Here is a 27974-nt window from a genome sequence, read left to right on the forward strand (position 1 = left end):
CATAAATTGAGTTCAAATATCACACGAAATCATCTCTTTATTATAATACTAGAATTATAAAGCAGCTCTGAGTGTAGATTAAAATAAGAGAGTTCCTTATTGTTCGCTGAGAGTTTAATCACCAGGCAAAAATAAAACAATACAGTAAAATAAATCCCACAACTCCAGCTGCACGGTGATGGCGGAGTGAAGGAGCGGAACACAAACAAGGGAGATTTACTCTGTCCTCTCAGCTTTTAACACTTCATCTCGTAATAAAAAAACATAAAAACAACAAAAATAACTTCCTTTAGGACCTAGCGCTCCTCTCACTCTCACTAACCAATCAGCTTTCCACTACATCACCATGTGACCAGCTCAGGTGCTCTGATACACATCACTGTAAACATTAAGCACAGCTATCATCATGGCATCCGCGCTCCTGCTCCAGGCTCCTGCTGCTCGGCCTCATGGGAGTAACAGCACTGCTCTCCATATGTACAGGTTCCCTACAGAGACAATATACATTCTCACTATTCACAGCAGACTCATTAATATTCATTACACCCTCATTAATATTCACTATGCAAGCACTAGCTATTGTTCAGGTGTAATGTTTTTATGGAGGTGATGATAGTTACCTTGCGGAACTTCTTGCAGGGGAGGCTTTTGAGCTGAGAGGAATCTGTGATCTGGTTCTTCCTTTTGCCCTGAAACTTCTTCCTCTTGTCCTCCAGATCAGAGGAGATGCCACCTCTATACACACACACACACACACACACACACACACACACACACACACACACACACACACACACACACACACAATGTCATGAGCTCTGAAGTGAACAGCATTAAGCAGTGTTATGGCTGTATTGCATGCGTGCACACTGACCCGGAGTTGGCGCGAGCTTTAGGACCCCAGTTAGCCTGTGGATTCTCCTGGAAGCGCGTTAGGTGACGTTTACGTGACTGAGGATTCGCATCGTCCCTCACGTCAAAACACGCCTGAACACTGAAACACAGCGCAGAGCAGTGGTACTGTGAGTGAGTGAGTGAGAAGTTATTAGGTAATTAATGGAGTGTGTGTTATGTTCTCACGTGGGTTCTGTGGAGAGAATACGGTACGCTGGACTCGTCTCTGATAACCTCTCCCTCTTCACCGGGTTCTTCTTCTCCTACACACACACACACACACACACACACATCGCAGTGTAACATATGTATTAGGGCATGTGGTTTGGGACACGCCTACAGTGGATTGATTATGTTGTTTGTAGAATGTTATAATGATAAGAATAATGTAACATAATGTAAGAGTAGAGTGTAGGGGGCAGAGTGTAGGGGTAGATTGTAGGGGGTAGGAGTAGAGGGTAGGGAGCAGGGTGTAGGGGTAGAGTGTAGGGAGCAGGTTGTAGGAGTAGAGGGTACGAGTAGAGGTTAGGGAGCAGGGCGTAGGGGTTGGGTGTAGGAGTAGAGTGTAGTGGGTAGGAGTAGAGGGTAGGGAGTAGAGTGTAGGGAGCAGGGGGTAGGAGTAGAGTAGAGGGTAGGGAGCAGGGTGTAGGGGTAGAGGGTAGGGAGCACGGGATAGGAGCAGGGGGTAGGGGTTGGGTGTAGGAGTAGAGTGTAGGGGGTAGGAGTAGAGGGTAGGGAGTAGAGTGTAGGGAGCAGGGGGTAGGAGTAGAGTGTAGGGAGCAGGGGGTAGGAGTAGAGGGTAGGGAGTAGAGTGTAGGGAGCAGGGGGTAGGAGTAGAGTGTAGGGAGCAGGGAGCAGGGGGTAGGAGTAGAGGGTAGGGAGCAGGGTGTAGGGGTAGAGGGTAGGGAGCACGGGGTAGGAGCAGGGGGTAGGGGTTGGGTGTAGGAGTAGAGTGTAGGGGGTAGGAGTAGAGAGTAGGGTGTAGAGTGTAGGGAGCAGGGGGTACAAGTAGAGTGTAGGGAGCAGAGGGTAGGAGTAGAGGGTAGGAGTAGAGTGTTGGGGGTAGGGGCTAGGAGTAGAGGGTAGAGTGTAGGGAGCAGGGTGTAGGAGTAGAGTGTTGGGGGTAGAGAGCAGGGTGCAGGGAACACTGACCCAGCAACGCATGATGTCCCACAAGACTGCAGCAGGAGCGTTGGTCTTCACTGCATTCTTACATGCGTGAGACAGAGACACTCTGTAACCTGCATTCAACACCGCTGACCTACAGAGAGAGATCTTCATCTTCATCACCATCATCTTCACTGCCATTATCAGCATCAACACCACGGTAACCAACAGAGGAGGAGCACAGCCAGGCTAGGTAAGAGTGTGTGTGTGTGTGTGTGTGCTACCTGAACTGCAGCATGGAGGGTGTGTTACAGTGGATGGTGCTGCTCAGTTGATCCAGGACATAGTACAGAGGAACATCCTGAAGCTCCTGTACAAGAACATCACACTCATTTATTTATTTCCTCTCAGTCTAATTCCCTGTGCTGATCAGTCACCATATCTGAACTTCTGCGCACACACACACACAGTAGTAATGTCCTGACTGACCTCAGTCACCATGCTGAGAACTCCCTCGATGCGTTTGGACGTACCGAAGCGAGATGGGTTTCCCGAAACCGCTCTCAGAACTTTCTGAACAAACCCAACATCATGGATCGGCTCTGCCCAGATCGGACCTCCGAGCTAACGACACACACCACAAACATCTCGTATCAGTGAGCTAATTCACACAAATTACCTTAACCATTCCTGTGCTCTGATTGGATGTTGCAGTTAAAAGGGGCGGAGCCAACAGGCTGATAAAAATCATAGATGGAATGTATATTATTATTATTATTATTATTATTATTATTATTAGTGTGTGTATCAGACCTGATGTCTCTGACCACAGTGTGGACACAATTCTCCAACAGGTGGTCCTGTAGCAGCTGAGTACTTCATACTGTCTCACACACACACACACACACACACACACACACAGAGATAAATCAAATAGTTCCTGATTCCCAAGCAACATCTCTACACATTTAACTTCACTAAAAACACCCAGATCATGAATATACATGGATTATGCAAATTACAACACACCCTCATGTTCTCCTGCAATTCATATTGGACTAAAATAACTAACATTAGCTAACTTTAATCCTTTTTTTTTTTTTTTACCATGCAGGTTCTGTAGCTAAACGTTTCCACGTCCTTAATAATTTGTATATGGGATCTGATTGGTCCAAAGCTGATCTCACAAAGCTCATACAAAGCTCCACCCCTAAACCACTGTTATGGATTAAACAGAGACTTTCTCAGCATTTTACAGAAAAATCCTGCAGTTTAGCACTGTACAAACTTCAGACACGTGTGTGCGAGAGAGAGAGACGGAGACTTACTTTTTCCCCTGGCTTGTTTTCTTGCCCATTCTCTGCAGGTGAAACGCTCCACAGCCAACACAGTTATACACCAACGCCTGCTTGCTACACACACACACACACACACACACACACACTTGTTCCTTTAGCATCATATTCATATCGGATTGTAAAAGTGTGTGTTTGTGTATTGTGCATAGAATATGTTTGTGTACAGTGTGTGTGTGTGTGTGTTACCTGGCTGAGTTCTTGACAGTAGCCTGACCCGTTCTGACCCGGACGAACACTCGGATGTAAAAGTCGACACTGACGCTCAGTAAGGGCTGGATGTAGCGCTGATACACGTTAGCACGCTGATCCAGACTGTGCAAGATTATCCTCAGGGCCTCAACACACACACACACACACACACACACACACACACACACACACACACACACACACACTTACACACAGATCTATCCCTCACCGAAACCCCTCCCTGTGACACCCTGACTCAAGACACCTGCAGCCATGCCCACCCTGTACGTGTCAGTCAGGTGTGTGTGTGTGTGTGTATACATGTGCGTGTGTGTGGTCTCACCATCTCGTGGCAGTATTTGGATTTGACGGAGACGGAGCCGTATTTGCTGTAGCACGTCTCTCCGCTGTTTCCTGCCATCACGGCCATGTCCGTACAAGTGATGCACAGGAGACCTGCAGAAACAACACGCACACTCACGACTCACGCAGCTGTGTACGAAACACCCCAGATGACATCATGAACAGAACGCTAGCCAATCGCACACCATTTACAGACGCACGTAATAGGCATATAAACACTTAGTGGAGCTGGAGGAATTTGGGGAAAATGGCATGGCTTTGACTCACCTCCTTCACTTACAGCCTGAACTGCAGCATCCAGGAAAGGGGCAGGGCTTCCATATGGATCCAGATCGATGACATCATATCGTGCGTTCTTCCCTCTCGCTTCGTACATCAGTATGCTGGGGGGAAATCTGTCTGTTTACCAGAGTATGTGTGTGTCTGTCTGCCTCTCTGCCCACCTGTCTGTCTCCCTCTATCTGTGTGTGTGTGTGTGTGTGTGTGTGTGTGTGTTACCTGGCATCTCTGTTCTGCGTCTCCATCAGGTGTGCGACATTGTTGTGGTGTGTGTTGCGTGTGATGAGGTCAGCAGCTTTGGCCGAGAAGTCATTGGCTGTGACCCGTTTTAGTCCCGGCACCTCAAGAGCGAATCGGATTGAGCGGAGACCTGAAGCAGCCAATCCCTCCAGCACACACAGCCCCTCCTCACAGCGCTCCCCGACCGCTGCAGTCTTAAACTCCACCTCCTTTCTCTCTTCCTGCACCGTTTCTCCCTCTCTCTCGCCTCTGTTCTCCTCGGCCTGTTCTGTCTCTTTCCCGTTCTTCTCCTCCTCCTCTGTCAGGGACACCACCACTCTGTCCTTCTCTCCAGGGACAATGATGCGCACTCCTCTCTGAGCCAGCGTCTCTCGCGTAAACTCCGTCATCACTGCACACCTACACACACATACATTTCAGTATACTGACATAGCCCCACCCCCTCACCGACTCACTATCTAGCATTAATAAACTGTACTTGTGTCATTAGAGCACATCAGGCTGTGGGTGGAGCTAAAAGGTCACATGACTGTTGAGAGTCTGATGGCGTGTTCCTCACGTTAGATCTCTGTTAAACTCCTGGACTGGGTTGTAGAAAACCTGGTTAGCGCCAGGAAACAAGACAGACGCCTTCCCCTCCTTCACCACCGTCTCTCCGGGTCTCAGACCACACCCTGCCGCACTGTCAGGAGACACGCCCACCGTCTCTCCGGGTCTCAGACCACACCCTGCCGCACTGTCAGGAGACACGCCCACCGTCTCTCCGGGTCTCAGACCACACCCTGCCGCACTGTCAGGAGACACGCCCACCGTCTCTCCGGGTCTCAGACCACACCCTGCCGCACTGTCAGGAGACACGCCCACCGTCTCTCCGGGTCTCAGACCACACCCTGCCGCACTGTCAGGAGACACGCCCACCGTCTCTCCGGGTCTCAGACCACACCCTGCCGCACTGTCAGGGGACACGCCCACCGTCTCTCCTGGTCTCAGACCACACCCTGCCGCACTGTCAGGGGACACGCCCTCTGTTTCCATCGCCTTGAACCGTCTGGTGAAGTGAATCTGTCTGGGTGCGAGTCGTCTGAGTGAATCTGGGGAGCGCAGTGCAGTTAGAACCGTATATAACACCCACCTCACCTGCATATACCTGTTTCACACACACACACACACACACACACAAGAAGTTTACTCAAGGGTTTCCTCAGTGTACTACTCGTTGTTTTAACGACTCTTTGTAATTACACGGAATCGATTACCAAACACAAGTGACTCCATAGGATTTCCGTATTTCACCTGTCTCAGCACTAAATGTAGTTTTCACCAGGTTCTTCTAAATCACAGCCATCACACAACAACCTCGACCCTGAACATGTCTGTGACTGTACAGGAACTAAAATCCTGTAGCCTACAGAACATTTCTGTGGGAATCGATTCGGTGCTGAGTGATAATGTCAACTTCTGGTTCTAAAGACAAAATGGAAGTCATGACACTTTATTTATCTTCTATTTCTGTTTGATCTCCTGCTCAGTGTTACTCCGGCTTACTTAACTATTATTAAACGAATAAAAGAGTAAAGGTTCAGAGTGTGCATGAAGTACATGTGCTAGGTCACAGGCTAACTAGCTAGCATTAGCTCCAAAGCTAAAAGTCAGGAGAGCTGTCAGTGTATTCAACAATCATGAGACAACAGATAAATATTTATTCACTCACCCCGCTGAGGTAAACACACTAATTAACACACGCTTTAATAAACCGGAGAGATAGCACTAAACCCTGTCCTCAACTCTGTGCGCAGCTTTACAGTTACACGGGCCGCGTTCCAATCCGCACACTACCGTACTACATAGTGTACAAGAGCAGCTGCATTTATCTCAGGAGGCGCCCTCGTGTAACTTACTGTGCAGTGCGGAAATATGCGGATTGGGTACTCGCCATAGGGGAGGTGAGCTACGGAAGCCTCGATGTATCAAATCGCGTTATGTTCCAAAAAACAACGGTTTAAATATGAGCCAGCAATATGTTACTGCTGCTGTAGAGAGAGAGAGAGAGATCTGTACGTAAATATATGCTAATATATGTTTAATAACACGTGTGTGGAGTTATATAATTTCTAAATGATGCTCTTTCTGACTCGTCTTGCTCGACATTACATTATTCATCATTATATTTTACAAATATCTGTGCTTTAATCTCAAGACTTTAACAAATGATCAACCTCTAGACGTATTTTGTGTTAACTTCACACACACACACACACACACACACACACACGTACATTCTGATCCACACTAGGGGGCTCTGTGTGTGTGTGTGTGTGTGTGTGTGTGTGTGTGTGTGTGTGTGTGTGTGTGTGTGTGTGTGTGTGATTCCTATGCTTGACATTTTGTCCTGTGTGGTTATAAATAGACAATCTGATGGAATGTAGAGGATAAGACGTGTTTCTGAGAACTTTCAGACACACACACACACACACACACACACACACACACACACACACACACACACACACAGGAGAATCTTCCTGTCTCACGCATTAGATTGCATGTTTACAAACCCCAAATCTTAGTTTCAGGTGATATGATACAAATGGTAAATAATATCATTCCGACTCGGTCGTCATGGCGATGCAGCAGGTAACAATGTCTTCCCACAGCTTCTGGGTACTAGGTTTGATCTCAGGTTCCTGTCTGTGTGGGTGTACTCTGGGTTCTCCGGTTTCCTCCCACCTCTCAAAAACATGCTGACTATGACACATTACACCCTAGATGTGAGTGTGAGTGTGTGTGTGTGTTGTGAAGAACTGGTGTCCCCATCGAGGGTAAATTCTCCCACTTTGCACCCATTGTTCCTGGGACAGACTCCAGATCCACTGCAATTTCATGATGCTGAGTTTGAGTTGAAGGAAGGCGAAGCTGCTGATTGGTCGGCTACTCGTTATGACATCATCATCTATCAAGTTGGAATTTAAATATTGGCAGCTCTTATTTTACTGTTACTCGTTATTTCAAAATGTGTCCGGCAGTTTGTTCACATTTTATATTTGATTGACTTTCTCTTTTCAAGTGTCTTACTCTGTTTGTTTGTTTGTTTGTTTGAGCTGTACAGTATTAAATGGATGAATAGTTGTATAAAGTAGGACTAGAACATTTTATTAAAAGAAAAAGGGTTTAATCTCCTCATTCACACAATGTACATCACACACACACACACACACACAGAACTGGAGAGGAGGCGTTTTATCAGGGGTAGATAGTGCAGGCAGTGAGTTGGTGAGTGTAGTGCAAGTGTGTGTGATGGGAACGCAGCCTTGTAAGGAAGTAAAGGGAGGAGGAGGACGACGATAAGCAGCAGCTCTGCACCGCTGGCCATGTTTAGAGCCTCTTGGCCATCCTGCACTGCCACAAACAATGCCTGCTTCTGCTAAATTTAAATCTGGACAGCTTATCGTCCTGCGCTCACTACGCCAAGCTCACACTCACGCTCACACTCTCACTCACACAGCCGCTGGATCCACACAGGTGAGTGTGTGACTCTCACTGGGCTTTCATTCACCTTTATTTTCTCAGAAATTCACCTGTATTCAGGGCTCAGGACGTGTTTCGGTCTGAGAGTTTCCAGATGTTGTCTTACATTACTGCAGTTGTTTAGAGTTTGTTCTGACGGTCTCACACGGCTCAGGAAGTTTTGTTTTTTTTGTTTTTGTTTATCACAACTAACGTCAGTCTGAAGCACTGTACGTGTTGATCGTAAATACACAACACATTTACTGCTTTAAAACTTTCTGCAGTTTAGGACGAGACAGAGAATACACACTGCACTTCTCCCTCTGCTTACCTTCTCTGTTTCTATACAGCAGGCAGATCTATAAAGATCTCTTTATGTTTGTGTATAACCTGGCACACACACACACACACACACACACAGACACACACACACTGCAATATTACACGGTGACACATTACTAGATCTCTAGTTTAACAGATCACCTCTGATTTAATATACATCAACATGATTCCTCTCAGTGTAGTAGATCTGATACAGTGGAACTGACACCGGACTGAATGTATTACTGGTGTAGTCAATCTGATGAAGAGGGTCTGATGTATTGGATCCGATGTAGTGGATCCGACAGAGTAGATCTGATGTGGTGGATCCGATCGAGTGGTGGATCCGAAAGAGTAGATCTGATGTGGTGGATCTGATCGAGTAGATCTGATGTGATGCATCCGATCGAGTATATCCGATGTGGTGGATCTCATTGAATAGATCTGATGTGATGGATCCGACCGAGTAGATCTGATGTAGTGGCTCTGTCGTATTGAATCTCGTGTAATGTATATCCTGTGTAGTGGACCTGTTGTAGTGGATCTGATATAGTAGATCTGACGTGGTGGATCTGATATAGTGGATTTGATGCGGTCAGCCTGACATACTGGATCTTGTATGACAGATCTGATGTAGTGGAGCTAATCTAATCTGTCTGATATCATGGGTTTGATTTAAAATAGAGGATGCAGTGTAGTGGATCTAATGTAATGCATCTGATACAATGGATTTGCTGCAGTAGATTGAATCAAATGAAATATTATTTTATTAAAGCATCCCACAGAATCTATAGATATAGATTTAGATTTCTAATGAACAATCCAGAGGCGGCTGTGGTGATGGGGATATAACTCCCTAAGATCTGGTGGCTCTGGGGATTTATTATGGACGTCTTAGTTTAAGATTTTTTTTTTAAGTTTAAAGTTGAAGATTGGACTTTTATTACATTATTGGATATCATTTAGGATTTATGTTCTTAACATTAAATTTTTTTACAATGATAAATATAATCGGCTGTCGTATATGTTACCAAGCAACCGGTTACACGTCTGTTAAACTTAAACTAAACGCAGTGATCAGACTCAGACACTTGAGCAGTTGGAGTTGAGAGTCCGAGTGAAGCAGGAGATAAACCAGAATATACCCTAATTTCAATGGAAAATGAGAAGGTCCACAGGAGAAGGAGATGAAGGGATATCAGAATGCTTAGGAAGGGAGTTTCCGTCAGAGACAAACATCACACACACACAGAGAGAGAGGGGGGCGGGAGAGTGAGGGGGTTTGTTCGCCCAAAATAAACAGCAGGAGACCTGATAACATTGTGTTAAAGATCATGTAAGTGTTATGGAACATCTAATGGAAGAAACATAAACCTGGAAGAGGAGTTAAGATCCTTTGGGATGAAGTTAGAACACTTTATTCAGTAAGTGAGTTCTCATACTTAACCACAAACATGAAATATTATGACTTATGTAATCTAACAGCAAGAGACGTTCATCATCATGTTAGAGACAGATTCAGGAGGACAGATCAGAGATGATGATTCAGTGTGTCTCAAGGCCTGTCTCCTGTCCTGAAGCTGCACAGTGAAGTTATTTAAGGTTAAACCTCTAAAACACTCTCTCTCTCTCTCTCTCTCTCTCTCTCTCACACACACACACACACACTCACTCTACTGCTTTACTGTCTCTCTAACGGACAAATCCTCTTTCTGATTCGTCTTGCTCCAGGTTTATGCTGACTGATTAAATGTGTAAATAAAATCAGGATTAAATGAATGTGTTAAGCCCTGTGTGTCGTGGTAAGCGCTGCAGATTCTATAAGATATAAATTAGCTTTTTATCATCCTCATCATCATCCTCAATAAGCGCTTTATCCTGGTCAGAGTGGTGCGAGGTGGACGCAAGGCGGAATATGCCCTGCCTGGGGGAACACCAGTCCATCCGTGTGTGCGTGTGTGTTTGTGTGTGTGTGTGTGTGTGTGTAGCAAAATGACTAACTGAAATGGATTTTTAGTGCAGATTCTTCTGATAAGCAATAAAAAACAGAACAGTGTGAGGGTGAGCATTGTGTCACCTAGACGAGTTTGTCTTTATATATATATATATATATTTTTTTTTAGAAGGGATGAGGTTGTTGATGGTGTGTGATGGTGTGTAATGGTGTATAATGGTGTGTGGTGGTGCATAATGGTGTGTGTTGGTGTGTAATGTGTATAATGGTGTGTAATGTTGTATAATGGTGTGTGGAGGTGTATAATGGTGTGTAGTGGTCTATAATGGTGTGTAGTGGTGTGTGGTGGTGTATAATGGCCTGTGGTGGTATGTAGTGGTGTATAATTGTGTGTGGTGGTGTATAATGGTGTGTAATGGTGTGTGGTGGTGTATAATGGTGTGTGGTGGTGTTTAATGGTGTATAATGGTGTATAATGGTGTGTGGTGGTATTTAATGGTGTATAATGGTGTGTGGTGGTCTATAATGGTGTGTGGTGGTGTCTAATGGTGTGTGATGTTGTATAATGGTGTGTGGTGGTCTATAATCATGTATAATGGTATGTGGTGGTGTATAATGGTGTGTGGTGGTCTATAATGGTGTACAATGGTATGTGGTGGTGTATAATGGTGTGTGATGGTGTATAATGGTGTGTGGTGGTCTATAATGGTGTATAATGGTATGTGGTGGTGTATAATGTTGTGTGATGTGTATAATGGTGTGTGGTGGTGTATAATGGTGTGTGGTGGTCTATAATAGTGTATAATGGTATGTGGTGGTGTATAATGTTGTGTGATGGTGTATAATGGTGTGTGGTGGTCTATAATGGTGTATAATGGTGTGTGGTGGTCTATAATAGTGTATAATGGTATGTGGTGGTGTATAATGTTGTGTGATGTGTATAATGGTGTGTGGTGGTCTATAATGGTGTATAATGGTGTGTGGTGGTGTATAATGTTGTGTGATGGTGTATAATGGTGTGTGGTGGTCTATAATAGTGTATAATGGTATGTGGTGGTGTATAATGTTGTATGATGTGTATAATGGTGTGTGGTGGTCTATAATGGTGTATAATGAGGTTGTTGTTCACAGTTACAGTTATATAAATATATATATATATATATACAGTGAGGGAAATGATTTTGTACAGTGATTTTGTACATTTGCCCACTGACAAAGAAATGATCAGTCTATCATTTTAATGGTAGTTGTATTTGAACAGTGAGAGACAGAATAACAACAAAAAAATCCAGAAAAACGCATGTCAAAAATTTTATAAATTAATTAGCATTTTAATGAGGGAAAAAAGTATTTGACCCCCTCTCAATCAGAAAGATTTCTGGCTCCCAGGTGTGTTTTATACAGGTGACGAGCTGAGATTAGGAGCACACTCTTAAAGGGAGTGCTCCTAATATCAGTTTGTTACCTGTATAAAAGACACCTGTCCACTGAAGCAATCAATCAATCAGATTCCAAACTCTCCACCATGGCCAAGACCAAAGAGCTCTCCAAGGATGTCAGGGACAAGACTGTAGACCTACACAAGTCTGGAATGGGCTACAAGACCATTGCCAAGCAGCTTGGTGAGAAGGGGACAACAGTTGGTGCGATTATTCGCAAATGGAAGAAGCACAAAAGAACTGTCAATCTCCCTCGACCTGGGGCTCCATGCAAGATCTCACCTCGAGGAGTTGCATTGATCATGAGAACAGTGAGGAATCAGCCCAGAACTACACGGGAGGATCTTGTCAATGATCTCAAGGCAGCTGGGACCATAGTCACCAAGAAAACAATTGGTAACACACTACGCCGTGAAGGACTGAAATCCTGCAGCGCCCGCAAGGTCCCCCTGCTCAAGAAAGCACATATACATGCCCGTCTGAAGTTTGCCAATGAACATCTGAATGATTCAGAGGACAACTGGGTGAAAGTGTTGTGGTCAGATGAGACCAAAATGGAGCTCTTTGGCATCAACTCAACTCGCCGTGTTTGGAGGAGGAGGAATGCTGCCAATGACCCCTGGGACACCATCCCCACCGTCAAACATGGAGGAGGAAACATTATGCTTTGGGGTTTTTTTTCTGCTAAGGGGACAGGACAACTTCACCGTATCAAAGGGACGATGGACGGGGCCATGTACCGTCAAATCTTGGGTGAAAACCTCCTTCCCTCAGACAGGGCATTGAAAATGGGTCGTGGATGGGTATTCCAGCATGACAATGACCCAAATCACACGGCCAAGGCAACAAAGGAGTGGCTCAAGAAGAAGCACATTAAGGTCCTGGAGTGGCCTAGCCAGTCTCCAGACCTAAATCCCATAGAAAATCTGTGGAGAGAGCTGAAGGTTCGAGTTGCCAAACGTCAGCCTCGAAACCTTAATGATTTGGAGAAGATCTGCAAAGAGGAGTGGGACAAAATCGCTCCTGAGATGTGTGCAAACCTGGTGGCCAACTACAAGAAACGTCTGACCTCTGTGATTGCCAACAAGGGTTTTTAAACCAAGTACTAAGTCATGTTTTGCAGAGGGGTCAAATACTTATTTCCCTCATTAAAATGCAAATCAATTTATAACATTTTTGACATGCGTTTTTCTGGATTTTTTTGTTGTTATTCTGTCTCTCACTGTTCAAATAAATCTACCATTAAAGTTATAGACGGATCATTTCTTTGTCAGTGGGCAAACGTACAAAATCAGCAGGGGATCAAATACTTTTTTCCCTCACTGTATATATATATATATATAAAAGCTTTTCTAGACACTTAAAGCTCTTTACATAGTATCGGGGGAAGACGGGGGGATCTCCTGAACCAACACTAGTGTGTAGCCTCCACCTGGATGAGGCGATGGCAGCCATAGTGCTCTAGAACTCCCACCACACACCAGCTAATTTGTTGTTATGTTTCAGTCTGTAGGCAGGTGGATTGTGTTTATTACCTCTTAACTTTTGTTTCATAAAAATGTCCTAGTTTACATATATTTATATAATGTTTGGTATTAAAACTGGACTAACAGTTGTATCTTGTATAAAAACTAATATGCACGTATTTTCTGTATGACTTACAAACTTTATTTGAGACTCTAACTGCCGATTCTCTGTTTCCTCTCCTACAGGGAAAGATAACAGGAGATCAGGTATAAAATACCTCCTCAGGAAAATGGGACAAACGGACGCTCCATCCTTCCATCCTTTGACACTAAAACTCGCTCTGTTCTTCATATTTTTATCCCACAATCTCCAGGATGTTGCTGCTGGAGGCTCCATGCTTCATGAAGCTTCAGTTCTAGCTAATAACACAGAAACCTGCTCAGGTAGTTATGAGTGTAAAGAAGGAGTGATCCTGCCAATATGGAGGCCAGAATATCCGTCGTTTGGAGACAAGCTGGCGAGAGCCACTATCTATTTCGTTGCGATGGCATATATGTTCCTTGGGGTCTCCATCATTGCGGACCGTTTTATGGCATCCATTGAGGTCATCACATCACAAGAGAAGGAAATCACCATCAAAAAGCCAAACGGGGAAACCACAACCACTACGGTTCGCATCTGGAACGAAACTGTGTCCAATCTGACCCTAATGGCGTTGGGATCATCTGCCCCAGAGATCATGCTCTCTGTTGTTGAGGTTTGTGGACACAACTTCGACGCAGGTGAGCTGGGGCCAAACACCATCGTGGGCAGCGCCGCCTTCAATATGTTCGTCATTATCGGACTTTGTGTTTCTGTCATCCCAGACGGCGACCATCGCAAAGTGAAACATCTCAGAGTGTTCTTCGTAACTGCAGCCTGGAGCATCTTTGCTTACACCTGGTTGTACCTGATCCTGGCTGTGATTTCTCCAGGTGTTGTGGAGGTGTGGGAGGGTCTACTGACGCTCTTCTTCTTCCCCATATGCGTGGTGTTCGCATGGGTCGCTGACCGCAGACTTCTATTCTACAAATACGTTTATAAAAGGTACAGAGTGGGGAAGCAGCGAGGAATGATCATTGAGACCGAAGGAGAACCGGAACTTCAGTCAAAAACAGATGTCGAAATGGACGGACAGATGCTCGGCTTTCTAGATGGGACTGCGGATACGTCTGTGGAGATGGACGAGGAGGAAACCAGGAGAGAAATGGCGAAGACTTTAAAGGAACTGAAACAGAAACATCCAGAAAAAGACATGGAGCAGCTTGTGGAGATCGCTAACTACCAACTTCTCAGCCAGCAGCAGAAGAGTCGAGCATTTTATCGCTGCCAGGCCACAAGGCTGATGACCGGTGCAGGAAACATCCTGAAGAAACATGCAGCAGATCAGGCCAGAAGAGCACTGGGCACCTACGAACTACGATCTGAGGTTTCAGAAAACGATCTCTCCTCAAAGATCTTCTTCGATCCTGGTTCATACCAATGTTTGGAAAACTGTGGCTTGGTAGCTCTGAACGTGGTCCGACGTGGAGGCGACTTGACCAGCACGGTTTCTGTGAACTACCGAACGGAAGACGGTACCGCCAACGCAGGCTCGGATTACCAGTTCACCGAGGGCGTCATCGTCTTCAAACCGGGTGAGACTGAGAAGGAAATCCGAGTGGAAATCATCGATGATGACATCTTTGAAGAAGATGAGCATTTCCTGGTCCACCTGAGCAATGTCAGGGTCCTGTCTGAGGGAACAAACCATGAAAATTCGATCTCCAATCACGTGGACAGCCTGGCAGGACTGGGACTTCCATCCACCGCCACGGTGACCATCTTTGATGACGATCACTCTGGGATCTTTATGTTTGAGGAACCAATGATGCATGTCAGCGAGAGCATCGGGGTGATGGAGGTGAAGGTGGTGAGGATGTCTGGAGCTCGAGGGGTCGTCGTGGTTCCATATAAAACCATCGCGGGAACGGCTAAAGGAGGAGGTGAGGACTTTGAGGATACCTTCGGAGTCCTGGAGTTCCAGAACGACGAGACCTCGTAAGTCTTGACATGTGTAGATGTATTGAGCTCTGTGCGTTCTTTAAACCTGTTTATCATTCCATTCCATCCCTTCATCCACTTCCCCTCAGTGTTTATAGCCTCACATCTGAGTTTACTGGCTTGTGCTTGGTTCACTCTTGTACGTTTCCTTTGCTTCATGATTCTACTTCCTCCTCTCAGCTTCATTTTCAATCTCACAGCATGATTTATCTCACACACGATACATTAAGACATTTTTAAGACAAATTCATGTCCAGATTTGGACATGTAAACAGGTTTGGTGAATTCAAATGGAGCTCTTGAATTCGTCATTTTGACACAGTACACTCCAGAAATAGTGTTGCTAGGCAACATCAAGCTTTAGCTAGTGAGCTAGGGGCTAAGGATTTAGTTAGCTAACAGGTTAGAAGTAAAAAATTTTACTGACAAACATGGAAACAACACAAAATTGTCCGGAAGGTCAACAATTTCCACAGACGTGATGGTAAATTATTGAAAAAACACTCCACTTGACAAAGATTACACAATATTTACACTTAGCATCCACTGCTAGCACGAGTTGTAGCGTACTGAGAACCGAGACAGGAACTGACAGTAAAAAAAATGCTCATTATTTTATAAGGAATTGATATTATTATGAAATGAGAATTTGATTAGCAAGAGGCAAGCTAGCTGCTAAGCGCACTGCTAATTCTAAACAGTTATGTAGCATCAAGACTTTTCCACAGCTGGAGTTTATCAGGCTTTCACAGGAAACGATCCATATTAAAAGTAATTTCACAGTTAGGAGTTTCCTTCATTCGCTTGTCAGGAGCTGGAGTTTCTCCTCTTATGGAACACACACACACACCGTCACATCACCGTTTATCTGCACATCACGTGACATTTTCCGTTGGATGGAGGATATAATGAGGGCAGATATGATCTAAACAGCCTGCCTGAGGGCTCGGACGGTTTGAAATGGAAAAGCGTCCCGAGCCTGAGCTAGCCCCATGTGATGTAGCTACACTTTGAAGTACACCGGCTGTGGCTAACGCTAACGCTCCTTATATAGCCAGGCTCTGAATGGTGTTTGGAGTTTGTGAGACGGTACAGGACAGCATGCAGGATGACATAAATCTCACACACACACACACACACACACACACACACACACACACTGAGCGCCTGCATTCTTTAAACTAAATTAGCTTAGCATTGTTGTGTGATTTGTGTTTGGTTTAAAGATTGTAATGGAGTAATAATTCTGATTAATGGAGGGTAAAATAATCCTAATCATAAACTCTGAATTTTGCAGTTAGACCTGATTTATTAAAGCTTTTAGACCATACTAAATCTTACGCTAAGCATCTGCAGTTTAACAAACCATTTCTCTAGCTCTATCTCTCTCTCTCTCTCACACACACACACACACACACACACACACACACACACACACACCTATTATACACCATTAAACCATTACACACCATAATACACCACTACACACCATTATCCACCACTATACACTTATTATACACCACTACACACCATTACACCACTACACACCTATTATACACCATCACACACCATTATACGCCACTATACACCACTACACACCATTATTCACCATTATACACCACTACACATCATTATACACCACTACACACCTATTATACACCATCACACACTATTAAACACCATTATACACCGTTACACACCAATTGTCAGTCTCTGTGTGTCCAAATGCGTCCATGTCTATTTTAAATGCCTTATACATATTGGATACATTTTAAAATTATATCAGGTCAAATGATGTCAGTAATGAAATTCAGCTCCAGTGTCATTGCAGTGCTGTGTTCCATCACACTGATGTTTGTGTGTGTGTGTGTGTGTGTGTGTGTGTGTGTGTGTGTGTGTGTGTGTTTGTGTGTGTTGGGGGGGTTAAACCGAACTGAAATTAATTTTTTTCTGGATTTATTTTTTGCCATAAGTAAACAGAGTGAGATTCGATGTGGGATTTGTTTATCTTGGCGTTTGGGTGTAAGGGTCACGGAGGGAACATGATGCCTTGGGGAGTGTACTGAATTCCTATTAATACATGAAAAATCTTTCCACTCTAAACACACACACATACACACTTTATTATTATTGTTATTATTATTATTATTATTATTATTATTCAGGGAAGAGAAGGGAGGGTGAAGCACCGCTGAGACCACAATGGGTGGGCCTGGGTAAAACAGAGTGGGCAAGGGTTTGAAAAGAAAACACAAAAGTCACTCTAAAGGTTTTAAAAGTCGAGAAGAGGTTTGTTCTTGTGCTAGTTGGGTAAGATTGTAGCCTAATTCTCAACACACATTACAAGAAGTTTGCCAGTCTATGTGCTTAATATGACCACAAGAAAAAGTGCTGTGACGGACCTACCAACATAAACAAACATTTTTAATTTAAATGTAATGTTTCCTATAGAATTTGCAGACTTATGAGGTTCAATTGTGAGAAAACCAGTGAGATTAAGACAACATGGTTGCTTCTGAACAAATCCTATGAATTATTTTAGCTTAAAAAAAGCCTTTAGATATCAGCTGCTGCAGCGTGCATTTCTCAACCTCTGCAATCTCCAATCTCACAAAGTGTGTTAACTCTTAAAGGTGTGTGTGTGTGTGTGTGCGTGTGTTTGTGTGTGTGTTGTGTATTTGTGTTAGTGTGTGTTTGTGTGTGTGTGTGTGTTTGTGTGTGTGCGTGTGTGCATGTGAGGACTCTCAACCTACCCAAACAGTGTCTCGAAGTACATGAGGAAATAATTTTCCCAGAGAGTAATCACATTTCTCAACTGTTGTCAGAACACAGGACTCGTATCGTTCCCTCACTCCTCTAGATGGATCCTATGTATTAAGTACGTTAATAATAATACTAATAATACTAATAACAATAATAATAATAATAATAATAATAATAATTATTATTATTATTATTATTATCCTTGTGTGTGTGTGTTAAGCAGCTCAGAGCGCAGATTAGTGTGTGTGTGTTTGTGTGTGTGTTGTGAGTGGATTAGGAATGTAACCTAGTTTAAAGTCAGACATCTGCAAAGTTTTGATGAATGTCAGTGTGTGCAGGTCACATGACCCTTCTACTGAGTTCACAAAGTGTCTCTCAGAGTTTTATTAAACACCAGATAAATAATAGTGTGTGTTTGTGTGTGTGCGTGTGTGCGTGCGTGTGTGTGTGTGTGTGTGTGTGTGTGTGTGTGTGTGTGTGTGTGTGTGTGTGTGTGCGTAAGACTCGGGGTGTGTTGAGTGTTCCAGAGTTCACTATTGTTTCCCAGTGCAGTGTTCCCATTCTGTTGTGTGTGTGTGTGAGTGTGTGTGTGTGTGTGTGTGTGTGTGTGTGTGTGTGTGTGTGTGTGTGTGTTTGCTTTGTTGCCATGATGATGAGATCCTCTTGAACAGAATGGCGTTATGATTTATAAACTGTGATAGTTTACAGAAACACTTCCCTGTTTGCATTCTGGATGTTACTCTGAATGTCCATCGACCAATTAGATGCTACAGATGGAGGGAAGTGTGTGTTTGCGTGTGTGCGTGTGTTTATCCACCATGGAAACATGAATCATCAGCTAATGAAACTCTCAACACACTTACAGGAAAACATGCTTTTGTGCCTCAGGTTACTGAAACAAGCCCCACCCCCTTCATCAAAGACACAAACCCCACCTACTCACAGCCCAACCCATATATTCCAATAATCAAATGTAATCCTTAAACTTTAGCCAATCATGATCTAATATGCAAATGATATTCCTGATGTCATAATCAGTGTGCTCACTGGCACCATTTACTCACACACTAATTGGATAATGCCACACATGCTCATTAATTATTCATGAATTTCTCTGTAAGTGAGCTGTAATTACAGGAAGTGAATCTGTCAGTTCTCTCTCACTCTCTCTCTCACACACACACTTCTCCTACCCACCTGCTGCTATTTCCTCACACTTTTCTCATCTCTGCAACTGTCTCTCTCTCTGTGTGTCTGTCTCTCTCTCTCTCTCTCTCTCAGTAAATCTGTTCAGATCAATATTATCGATGACGAGGAGTACGAAAAGAACAAGAACTTCTTCATGGAGATCGGAGAGCCTCGATTGGTGGAGATGAGTGAGAGGAAAGGTGGGCTGTGCTTTTCTAAGCCCCACCCTCTCTCAATGTAACCTCACAGGGCTGTGCTATTCTAAGCTCCAGCCCTTCTCAGTGTAACCCTGCAGTCCGGTGCCACCTGCTGGACAGAACCCCGCCGACACGCGCCCAAGTGTTCAGTTAAGATGGCTGCCGGAGCGTCAGAGCAGGAAAAGAAATGATCTTTAGTGATGAATGTGTTTCCTCCTGCAGGAAAAGCATCAGGGTTAAAATCGTTGATCACGATGAGTACGACAAGCAGGCAAACTTCTACATCCAGCTGCAGGAGCCTGAGTGGAGGAGGAGAGGATGGACAGGTGAAAGAGGGCGAGAACTTGTTGTTAAAAAGCTCACTATCGGCTCTCAAAGCTTTCCTCTTTTGATTGCTGCAGCTTCCTGTGTGTCTGAGCCTCGCTCTCTTCCTCCTGCGCTGCTCCTCATCCTCACGGCCATCCGAGCTGTACCTCAGAACCACACCTTCACACCTCTCACCGCCTTAGCTAGCATAAAGCTTTATTATTCACCGAAAACCACAGAACATTATTAATAAGTATTTTTTATTATCTATAAAATCCAGTGTTGTTGATGGTGAAGCTATAGCTAATGATCAGCTCAGGACAGAACATCCATTGTGCGTCCAAAAAAATGTCTGCCATCTTCAGTGATGCAGTGGAATTTCTGTACATTAACATGACAGCAAGTGATTCACTTTTAATGCAGAAAATAGATCAGTTACAGAAAGCAGAAGATGAGCTGCGTAATTAGATTAAAGTGCTGAGGTAGCACACACACACACACACGATGCTTGCTGAGTAAAGTTTTCGGTGTGTGTGTGTGTGTGTGTGTGTGAGGTTGTTAGACAGCTCTGCTTTATTCATCACTCACAGACTTTCTTTCTGTTTTTCCTCCAACATTCATCAGCTGTCTTACTGCATGAGTGTGGTAAGTGTTTCTGTCTGTCTCTTTATCTGGCTGTCTGTCTCTCTGTGTATCTGCCTGTCAGTCTGTCTGTCTGTCTATCTCTTTCTCTATCTGTCTATCTATCTATCAATCTATTTGTCTGTCTGTCTATCTATCTACCTACCTATCTATGTATCTATCTATCTATCTGTCCGTCTGTGTCTATCTGTCTGTCTCTCTGTGTATCTGCCTGTCAGTCTGTCTCTTTGTCTGTCTCTCTATCTATCTGTCTGTCTCTCTATCTATCTGTCTGTCTGTCTTGTCCCCTGTCCTTCAGATGTAGTGGATGAGCTCAGACGTGTTCAGTGTTTTACTTGTGCACCGGAGTGACGATGCTAATGTCCCTAACAATAACGGAAGCCTTCAGATTAGCACGATGCAGTAAACGCCTGAGACACCGCTGTGGGAGGAGCTACGCACAAACATTTAGCGCACCATGCTAAACCGGAGGCTATCGCGTTCAATGAACTGTTAGCTACATTAGCATCGTAGCTTGGTTCGGTTGGTGGACCCCATTTGTGGGAAAAAGGACATCATGGATGCTTTCATTTTTCCCTGAACTGCTCCTTTAAACACTAAGTTTAATCTCAATCAGTGTCTGTTTTTAGGGATGCTCCGATCAGGATTTTTGCAGCCGATACCGATTACCGATTTCTTGTCATCATGATCGTCCGATCCGAATCCTGAACCAAATCCCGATCCCGATCATCAAGCTTTATATAAGTGATATGTAAGCTTTCTGTTGACGGCAATGTTAACGTTTGGGTTTTTCCAGATAAAGTAACACCACAGATGTTTCCTTGGTTATATTATTTACAGTAATGTTGTAGATTGTTGTTTTAATTGAGAATCAGATAAATAAGCACAACAAATCTTCATTTTACACTAAACAGGTTAATAGGCCTTTAAAAACACAGCAATTGGCGAATTTTTCATTGTGTCTTGAGACCTCGTAATAATTCCAGACTGGTGATCACGTGACTGCGGCTCTGAAAATTAACGTCCTCACATTGCAAATGCGGCCAAATTTAGAGACTACCGACCGAGCCATCGAATGTGATTATGGATACCGAAAGTATCCGCTCGATCGGAGAGTCCCTGTCTGTTTACAGTCATGTTCAGTAGAGTTTAATCGTCCCTGGTATTGTGTATTAATTTCTTCTTCTTCTGTTTTGTTTTGTTTCGTGGATGTAGGTGACTTCGTAAAGACAGGTACGATCATTTTCATGTGAAATGCTCATGCTAAAGCTCTTTAGCACTGCAGCTAACTAGCTATGCTAACCATATCTTTCTGACCGTCTCTTTAATAGAGAAGCAGCTGTTTGGTAAGACGCTAAACTTTTTCTTACCCCTATGCTGAATGTTTAACTGCATGTGAATCAGTAACAGAGACTGTTTATCCTCTCATGCTATGTGTAATACTACTACTTCCTGTTTACCTGTACAGCACTTCCTGTTTATCTGCCCTGCACATGTATTTCTGCACTTTTATTCTGGGCCTTAAAAATGTTCATAAAGTTTATGTGTTGTGTCCAAGCTCATGCGTTCAGTGTTTTCAGTTTGTTGAATTTGGTCTCTGAATGGGTTTCTGGTGTAACTAGGCAGTATTACTCTAATTACACATTAGCTATCAGTTAAGAGCGGCCTGTGATGGGGCTGTTAGCTAAACGGCTAGCTGCGGAACAGGAGAACCCGAGGAAAGCTCTAAGCAGATCCACTGTAATGCACAATGTTTCTCCTCAGCACCGTTCCGTCCTTCACATCGTGTTTTTATTACAACACCGTAGACGGTTTTACAAAGTAATCTAATAATAATGTTCCACTGTGTGTGTGTTTATCAGGAAGAGATGTGTACCGGAAGGTGCAAGGTAGAGACAACCCAATGCCTGCAGACATCGTCACCATCACAGGTATCTGTCTGTCTGTCTGTCTGTCTGTCTGCCTCTCTGTCTGTCTTTGCTGTGTTTATTATTAAATAAATCTGTCTCTGTCTCTCTATCTCTCTCTGTCTCTCAGATGAAGGAATGAAGCAGTCTTTCTCTCAGAAAGAGGAGGAGGAGATGAGGATCGCTGAACTGGGACGGCCATCTTTAGGAGAAAACTCCCGACTGGAAGTTGTCATCGAGGAGTCCTACGAGTTCAAGGTACACACTCACACACATACACACACAGACACACACACAAAAATTCCTCTTTTCTTAGTAGAAAAGTTAATCTGTGTTGTGTTGTAATGTGTGTGTGTGTGTGTGTGTGTTTGTCCTCAGAGCACAGTAGATAAATTAATAAAGAAAACGAACTTGGCTCTACTGGTGGGGACAAACACCTGGAGAGAGCAGTTTGTGGAGGCCATTACAGTCAACTCAGGTACACACACACACACACACACATGCATGCACACTTGCCAGCGCCAGACCTCATGGGGAACACTAAGGTTGCTGCTGGAAGTGGTATTAGTGAGGCCAGCAGGGGGCGCTCACCCTGTGGTCTGTGTGGGGTTTAATGCCCTGGTATAGTGACGGGGACACTATACTGTAAAAACAGCACCATCTTTCAGATGAGACATTAAACCGAGGTCCTGACTATCTTTGGTCATTAAAAATCTCAGGACACTTATGGTACAGAGTAGGGGTATAACCCCGGTGTCCTGCCCAAATTCCCCCATTGGCCCTTCTCTATCCTGACCCCCTTTTAATCTTTGAACTGGCTACATCACTCTCTCCTCTCCACTAATAGCTGGTGTGTGGTGGGGGTTCTGGAGCACTATGGCTGCCATCATATCATCCAGGTGGAGGATGCACACTACTGGTGGTTGATAAGATCCCCTCCATACTATGTAAAGAGCTTTGAGTGTCTAGAAAAGCTCTATATAAATATAACTGTAACTGTAACTCTAACGCACAATACACACCCTCACACACATCCACAAACACAATACACACTCACACAAACACAGTACTCATCCACAGAAACAACTACTGTGTGTGTGAGAGAGTGTGTGTTTCAGGGTGTGTATAGTGTGTGTAGGTGTGTTTCAGGGTGTGTATAGTGTGTGTGGGTGTGAGAGTGTGTGTTTCAGGGTGTGTATAGTGTGTGTAGGTGTGTTTCAGGGTGTGTATAGTGTGTGTAGGTGTGAGAGTGTGTGTTTCAGGGTGTGTATAGTGTGTGTAGGTGTGTTTCAGGGTGTGTATAGTGTGTGTGGGTGTGAGAGTGTGTGTTTCAGGGTGTGTATAGTGTGTGTAGGTGTGTTTCAGGGTGTGTATAGTGTGTGTAGGTGTGAGAGTGTGTGTTTCAGGGTGTGTATAGTGTGTGTAGGTGTGAGAGTGTGTGTTTCAGGGTGTGTATAGTGTGTGTAGGTGTGACAGTGTGTGTTTCAGGGTGTGTATAGTGTGTGTAGGTGTGAGAGTGTGTGTTTCAGGGTGTGTATAGTGTGTGTAGGTGTGAGAGTGTGTGTTTCAGGGTGTGTATAGTGTGTGTGGGTGTGTGAGTGTGTGTTTCAGGGTGTGTATAGTGTGTGTAGGTGTGACAGTGTGTGTTTCAGGGTGTGTATAGTGTGTGTAGGTGTGACAGTGTGTGTTTCAGGGTGTGTATAGTGTGTGTAGGTGTGACAGTGTGTGTTTCAGGGTGTGTATAGTGTGTGTAGGTGTGAGAGTGTGTGTTTCAGGGTGTGTATAGTGTGTGGGTGTGAGTGTGTGTTTCAGGGTGTGTATAGTGTGTGTAGGTGTGAGAGTGTGTGTTTCAGGGTGTGTATTGTGTGTGGGTGTGAGTGTGTGTTTCAGGGTGTGTATAGTGTGTGTAGGTGTGAGAGTGTGTGTTTCAGGGTGTGTATTGTGTGTGTGTATGTCAGGAGGTGATGATGATGATGATGAGGAAGAGTGTGGAGAAGAGAAGCTGCCATCGTGTTTTGATTACTTCATGCACTTCCTGACCATCTTCTGGAAGGTGGCGTTTGCGTTCGTTCCTCCCACTGATTACTGGAACGGCTGGGCGTGTTTCATCATCTCCATCTGCATGATCGGTCTGCTGACGGCCGTTATCGGAGACCTGGCTTCGCACTTCGGCTGCACCATCGGCCTGAAGGACTCGGTCACCGCCGTGGTGTTCGTCGCCCTTGGCACCTCCGTCCCAGGTACACGGCGCCACGTTAACCACTTATTACACACACACTCACTCATTATCATCATCTCATCTCAGCTGTGTTTCAAAATGTAACGGTCGTCAAGTTAACCTACACCATTAGCACAGGGCCAGAGACAGCAATGATTTTCTGTCTCTCTCTCTCTGTCTCACAGACACGTTTGCAAGTAAGGTGGCAGCGATACAGGATCAGTATGCGGACGCGTCCATAGGGAATGTGACGGGCAGTAATGCCGTGAACGTGTTCCTGGGTATCGGCGTGGCCTGGTCCATCGCCGCCATCTTCCACCAGTGGCACGGTAGGGAGTTTCGAGTGGCGCCAGGAACGCTCGCCTTCTCTGTCACGATCTTCACCATCTTCGCATTTGTGTGCATCGCCGTGCTCATGTACCGGCGCCGGCCCAACATAGGGGGCGAGCTGGGGGGGCCACGGGGAGCCAAAATCCTCACCAGCGGCCTGTTCTTCAGCCTGTGGCTCCTCTACATCATCCTGTCCTCACTCGAGGCCTACTGCATCATCAAGGGCTTCTGAACACAAACACACACACACACACACACACACACACACACACACACACACACACACACACACACAGAGCATCCTAGCTATATTTAAAGAGACTTTATTTAGAGACTCACCGCATCATCAAGGACTTCTGAGTATGATCACCAGCAAGAAATCACAACTGGACTATAAATAATCAGTCCTAGAACTAAAATAGAGAAATAAAAGGGCAGGAAGTGACATCACAGTACTGTCTACCATGCCTACTGTATCATTACAGGGTTTTAAAATGAAGAGCGCGATTACATTTATCAGGGTTAGAAATAAAACCGAGAGATGTCTGGGGAAGTCGGCCATTAACACGCCGTTAAGGCCGGTTCACACCGGGACGTGTTTTCAGTGCGGTAACGGTCCTTGTTTAAATCAGTGTTCACACCCACACGTAAAACACGTGGCATCAAGGCGGCAAATTTTTTTTAATGTCTGGGGGTTCGTTTTTTCTATTCATATTCAACACTTCATCAATCTGCAGGAACATTAACATTTTTGGGCACAACAGTAGTTGCCTTGTACCCCCCTGTCCCCCCCCGTCCCCTCCAAAAAAAATCAATTGTCTGTTAGCCTCTTCACAAATAGTGTCTGAACAGCTTTTTGCAGACACAATACTGTCTCTCTTCTTCTTCTCAGTGTCAGAGACGGAAAGTTGTGCAGCGCCACCTTGTGTACCAGAGTATTTCTGCTTTCCAATAAGCGCCATCTACTGTCAGGAAGTGAATTTGCCCTTTCGTTCAGTGCATTGCTCGTGTTTAGCGCCTGGGTGTGAACACAAAAAAACGCATCGAAAAAAACGTCCCGGTGTGAACAGGCCTTTAGAGTTAATGTATCAGTGTGTGGGTGTGTCACCATCAGTGCCTACTTCCTGTCACATGACTGAGCAGCTCCAGCTTTGGATTTAGCAGCAATAAGCGTCTCGCTTGTTATCTTGAAACTCTTCCATGACTTTGGGAGAACAGATTCTCTCAAATTTCTTCGACATTCTGAAAAAACAGAAGGAATTGTTCAGCAGATGAGCTGTATTTGTCTCGGAGATACTGCTGACTGCCAATCATTCTGTGACGTGACACGCCCACACTGCTCTGCTTAGGAGGGAATTGAATTTCTATAGTGTTTAACTAGAATTCAATGACAGTTAAGGGCCTGTAGTTCTTGAATCCGCTGTTGGTTAAAGTTTAGGACCTTTAGTATCATAATGAATATTTTTCGCATTTAAAATCCTGTGAAAGTCGTGTTACGCCTTTAATCTACGACATGTTTATGCTTGTTGTCTACAGTAGGGATGTCCTGCTCATCGTCTGTAGCTAGCAGAACTCTAATGTTAAACCTGATCTGAGTGTTGGTATGTTTGATATGAATGTATGAATACACAGGTACAAATCTAACTCCGCCCCATCATTCTAACCCCACCCCATATGATAACACTCAACCCTAATCGAATCGAACGCCTTCATCTGTCTGTTCATGTTCGCAGCTGGAGAATCGCTGTAGCTGGAGAAGATGATCAGTTGTGGGCGTGTCCTATAGTTTACTGCTGGTTGCCAGGGTTTCACTGGTAGAGCCAGATTAGTGCTAGTGGCTCCACAAACAGCGTGTCCGGCCACAGAACATACAGTATATAAAACCACTCATTTTTGTCCACATGTTGTATGTCTTATGCCTAAAATTGAGATTTTGCCCATTTTGTCTGCAAATCGAATGTGTTCCTGCTAAGATAAAAAAAACTTCCGAAGGGAAACGTGCTTGTGTGTAAAATGCAGTGCATTGCTATCTGTAGTCAGAATGACTCAAAAATATTTGCTCTTCAAATTTGCTGGTGCTTAAACTGGTCACTGGTCAGAGCAGCAGAGTGAGTAGCGCTATTCAGGAACTGCGAAGAAGAACCAGACCGTACAGGATTTCACAGTTTGTGATCATTGCGGTCAAAATACTTGATTTTGCTGTGTTTTTTTTTTTTTCTTCAAAATTTTCTGATGCAACTTCTGCTTTTTTGCAGAAAATTACTTGAATCTACGAAATCGCAATTGCACGAAATTGTCTTTCGCAGTGATGCTTGTTGGTAAACGAGAGCTTTTAGCTGTACTCGTGTTCGACGCATGTGAATGGAAGACGGCTTTGTCTGAATGCACATTACATGATGCGTCTTGGCCCAAATCTGCGGAAAATCTGCGGTCATTTTGAAAAATTGCACGCTCCTCCGAATATTGCGGAGTTTGCTTGATTTTGTGTTCATTTCTGCGAACACAAAAATCCTGGAGAGACTGATGAACCAATATGTGGAATCCCCCCCTCCCCCCCTCCACTAGTCCTTGATTTTATCATTCACCCCGCCCATTTATTCTTAGCATTGCTGTGCCTTCTGTGGCTGTAAATAACTTCCAGGCGCTTTATTACATCATGCCACTGCTGATGACACTAACCCCACCCCTTCATTCTAACCATATCCCTTATCATATCCCCGCCCACACATATGACCCCACCCCTTCACCCAAACCCCATCTATCAAATGTGTGGATACTGTTCATAAGTTTAGGGTTTACTGAAAGGTGTTTATTATGTGTGATACGAAGAACATCCAATATTGTGTGTGTGTAGAAAAGTTAAAAAGCCATATATACGGTCAGGTGCAGGAGTCTGAGAGCACTAATGACAACTGCTCATATTTCAGGATAAAACACACACACACACACACACACACACACACACACACTTGAGTCTAAAGCAGGGTGTATTTTTTATTGGTGAAGAAATTTATACATTTAAATTGATACATTGAATAAGATTTAAAGGTCTTCATAAAACAATAAAATAATATTGTTTTAAGTTTTTGTGATATTTTGTCTATTACTTTGACCTTAACAGTAAAGCGGGGGGGGGGGGGGGGGGGGGTTGAAATGACGTGCACATGCACAGAAGCTCAGCAGGGCATCTGGATTGGTAGGACAATTTTTTAGAACATTATTCCTA

At 44.3% G+C, this 27974-nt stretch overlaps 2 protein-coding genes and 1 long non-coding RNA gene across 7 annotated transcripts; 2 read left to right on the forward strand and 1 right to left on the reverse strand.

Moving 5' to 3' along the window:
- Positions 1–19: 19 nt before the first annotated feature.
- trmt1 (tRNA methyltransferase 1) lies at positions 20–6292 on the reverse strand. 2 transcript variants are annotated; one of them, XM_017459039.3, is made up of 15 exons: positions 6142–6292; positions 4990–5521; positions 4410–4829; positions 4179–4294; positions 3892–4004; positions 3546–3694; positions 3330–3413; positions 2815–2884; positions 2491–2625; positions 2286–2371; positions 2047–2155; positions 1081–1157; positions 875–994; positions 621–735; positions 20–488 (listed from the first exon to the last, which is right to left on the reverse strand). In XM_017459039.3, exons 2-15 carry the CDS (start codon positions 5463–5465, stop codon positions 405–407), a joined length of 2154 nt encoding a protein of 717 aa, XP_017314528.2. In that variant the 5' UTR covers positions 5466–5521; positions 6142–6292; the 3' UTR covers positions 20–404. The 2 variants fall into 2 exon arrangements, with proteins under 2 accessions (XP_017314528.2, XP_017314525.2); XM_017459036.3 differs by having other exon boundaries at positions 4990–5577; positions 6142–6279.
- Positions 6293–7723: 1431 nt separating this feature from the next.
- slc8a1a (solute carrier family 8 member 1a) lies at positions 7724–27830 on the forward strand. Of its 4 annotated transcripts, XM_047151582.2 has the most exons (11): positions 7725–7949; positions 13361–15194; positions 19242–19348; positions 20276–20296; positions 21509–21526; positions 21625–21639; positions 22156–22224; positions 22331–22458; positions 22579–22678; positions 24159–24440; positions 24604–27830. In XM_047151582.2, the coding sequence occupies exons 2-11, from the start codon at positions 13405–13407 to the stop codon at positions 24978–24980; spliced, it is 2907 nt and encodes a 968-aa protein (XP_047007538.2). In that variant the 5' UTR covers positions 7725–7949; positions 13361–13404; the 3' UTR covers positions 24981–27830. The 4 variants fall into 4 exon arrangements, with proteins under 4 accessions (XP_053532660.1, XP_053532661.1, XP_053532662.1 ...); XM_053676685.1 differs by lacking the exon at positions 21625–21639 and having other exon boundaries at positions 7724–7949; XM_053676686.1 differs by lacking the exons at positions 19242–19348; positions 20276–20296 and adding an exon at positions 19568–19671 and having other exon boundaries at positions 7724–7949.
- On the forward strand, positions 22685–23627 carry LOC128629296 (uncharacterized). The gene is made up of 2 exons (XR_008393648.1): positions 22685–23379; positions 23411–23627. It is a non-coding gene; the product is annotated as an uncharacterized LOC128629296 (long non-coding RNA).
- Positions 27831–27974: the final 144 nt, after the last annotated feature.

This window comes from Ictalurus punctatus, chromosome 27, assembly GCF_001660625.3.
Source record: "Ictalurus punctatus breed USDA103 chromosome 27, Coco_2.0, whole genome shotgun sequence".
NCBI classification, from domain to species: domain Eukaryota; kingdom Metazoa; phylum Chordata; class Actinopteri; order Siluriformes; family Ictaluridae; genus Ictalurus; species Ictalurus punctatus.

Excerpts from the sequence above, each read along its gene's own strand:
- trmt1 (XM_017459036.3), bottom strand. The coding sequence starts at position 5,573 with ATGCAGGTGAGGTGGGTGTTATATACGGTTCTAACTGCACTGCGCTCC. Across the intron at positions 4,830-4,989 it reads GAGTTTAACAGAGATCTAAC|GTGTGCAGTGATGACGGAGT; the intron begins GTGAGGAACACG and ends ATGTGTGTGTAG. Across the intron at positions 995-1,080 it reads ATTCTCTCCACAGAACCCAC|TGTTCAGGCGTGTTTTGACG; the intron begins GTGAGAACATAA and ends GCTGTGTTTCAG.
- slc8a1a (XM_047151582.2), top strand. The coding sequence starts at position 13,405 with ATGGGACAAACGGACGCTCCATCCTTCCATCCTTTGACACTAAAACTC. Across the intron at positions 19,349-20,275 it reads GGAGATGAGTGAGAGGAAAG|CTGTCTTACTGCATGAGTGT; the intron begins GTGGGCTGTGCT and ends AACATTCATCAG. Across the intron at positions 22,225-22,330 it reads AGACATCGTCACCATCACAG|ATGAAGGAATGAAGCAGTCT; the intron begins GTATCTGTCTGT and ends TCTGTCTCTCAG.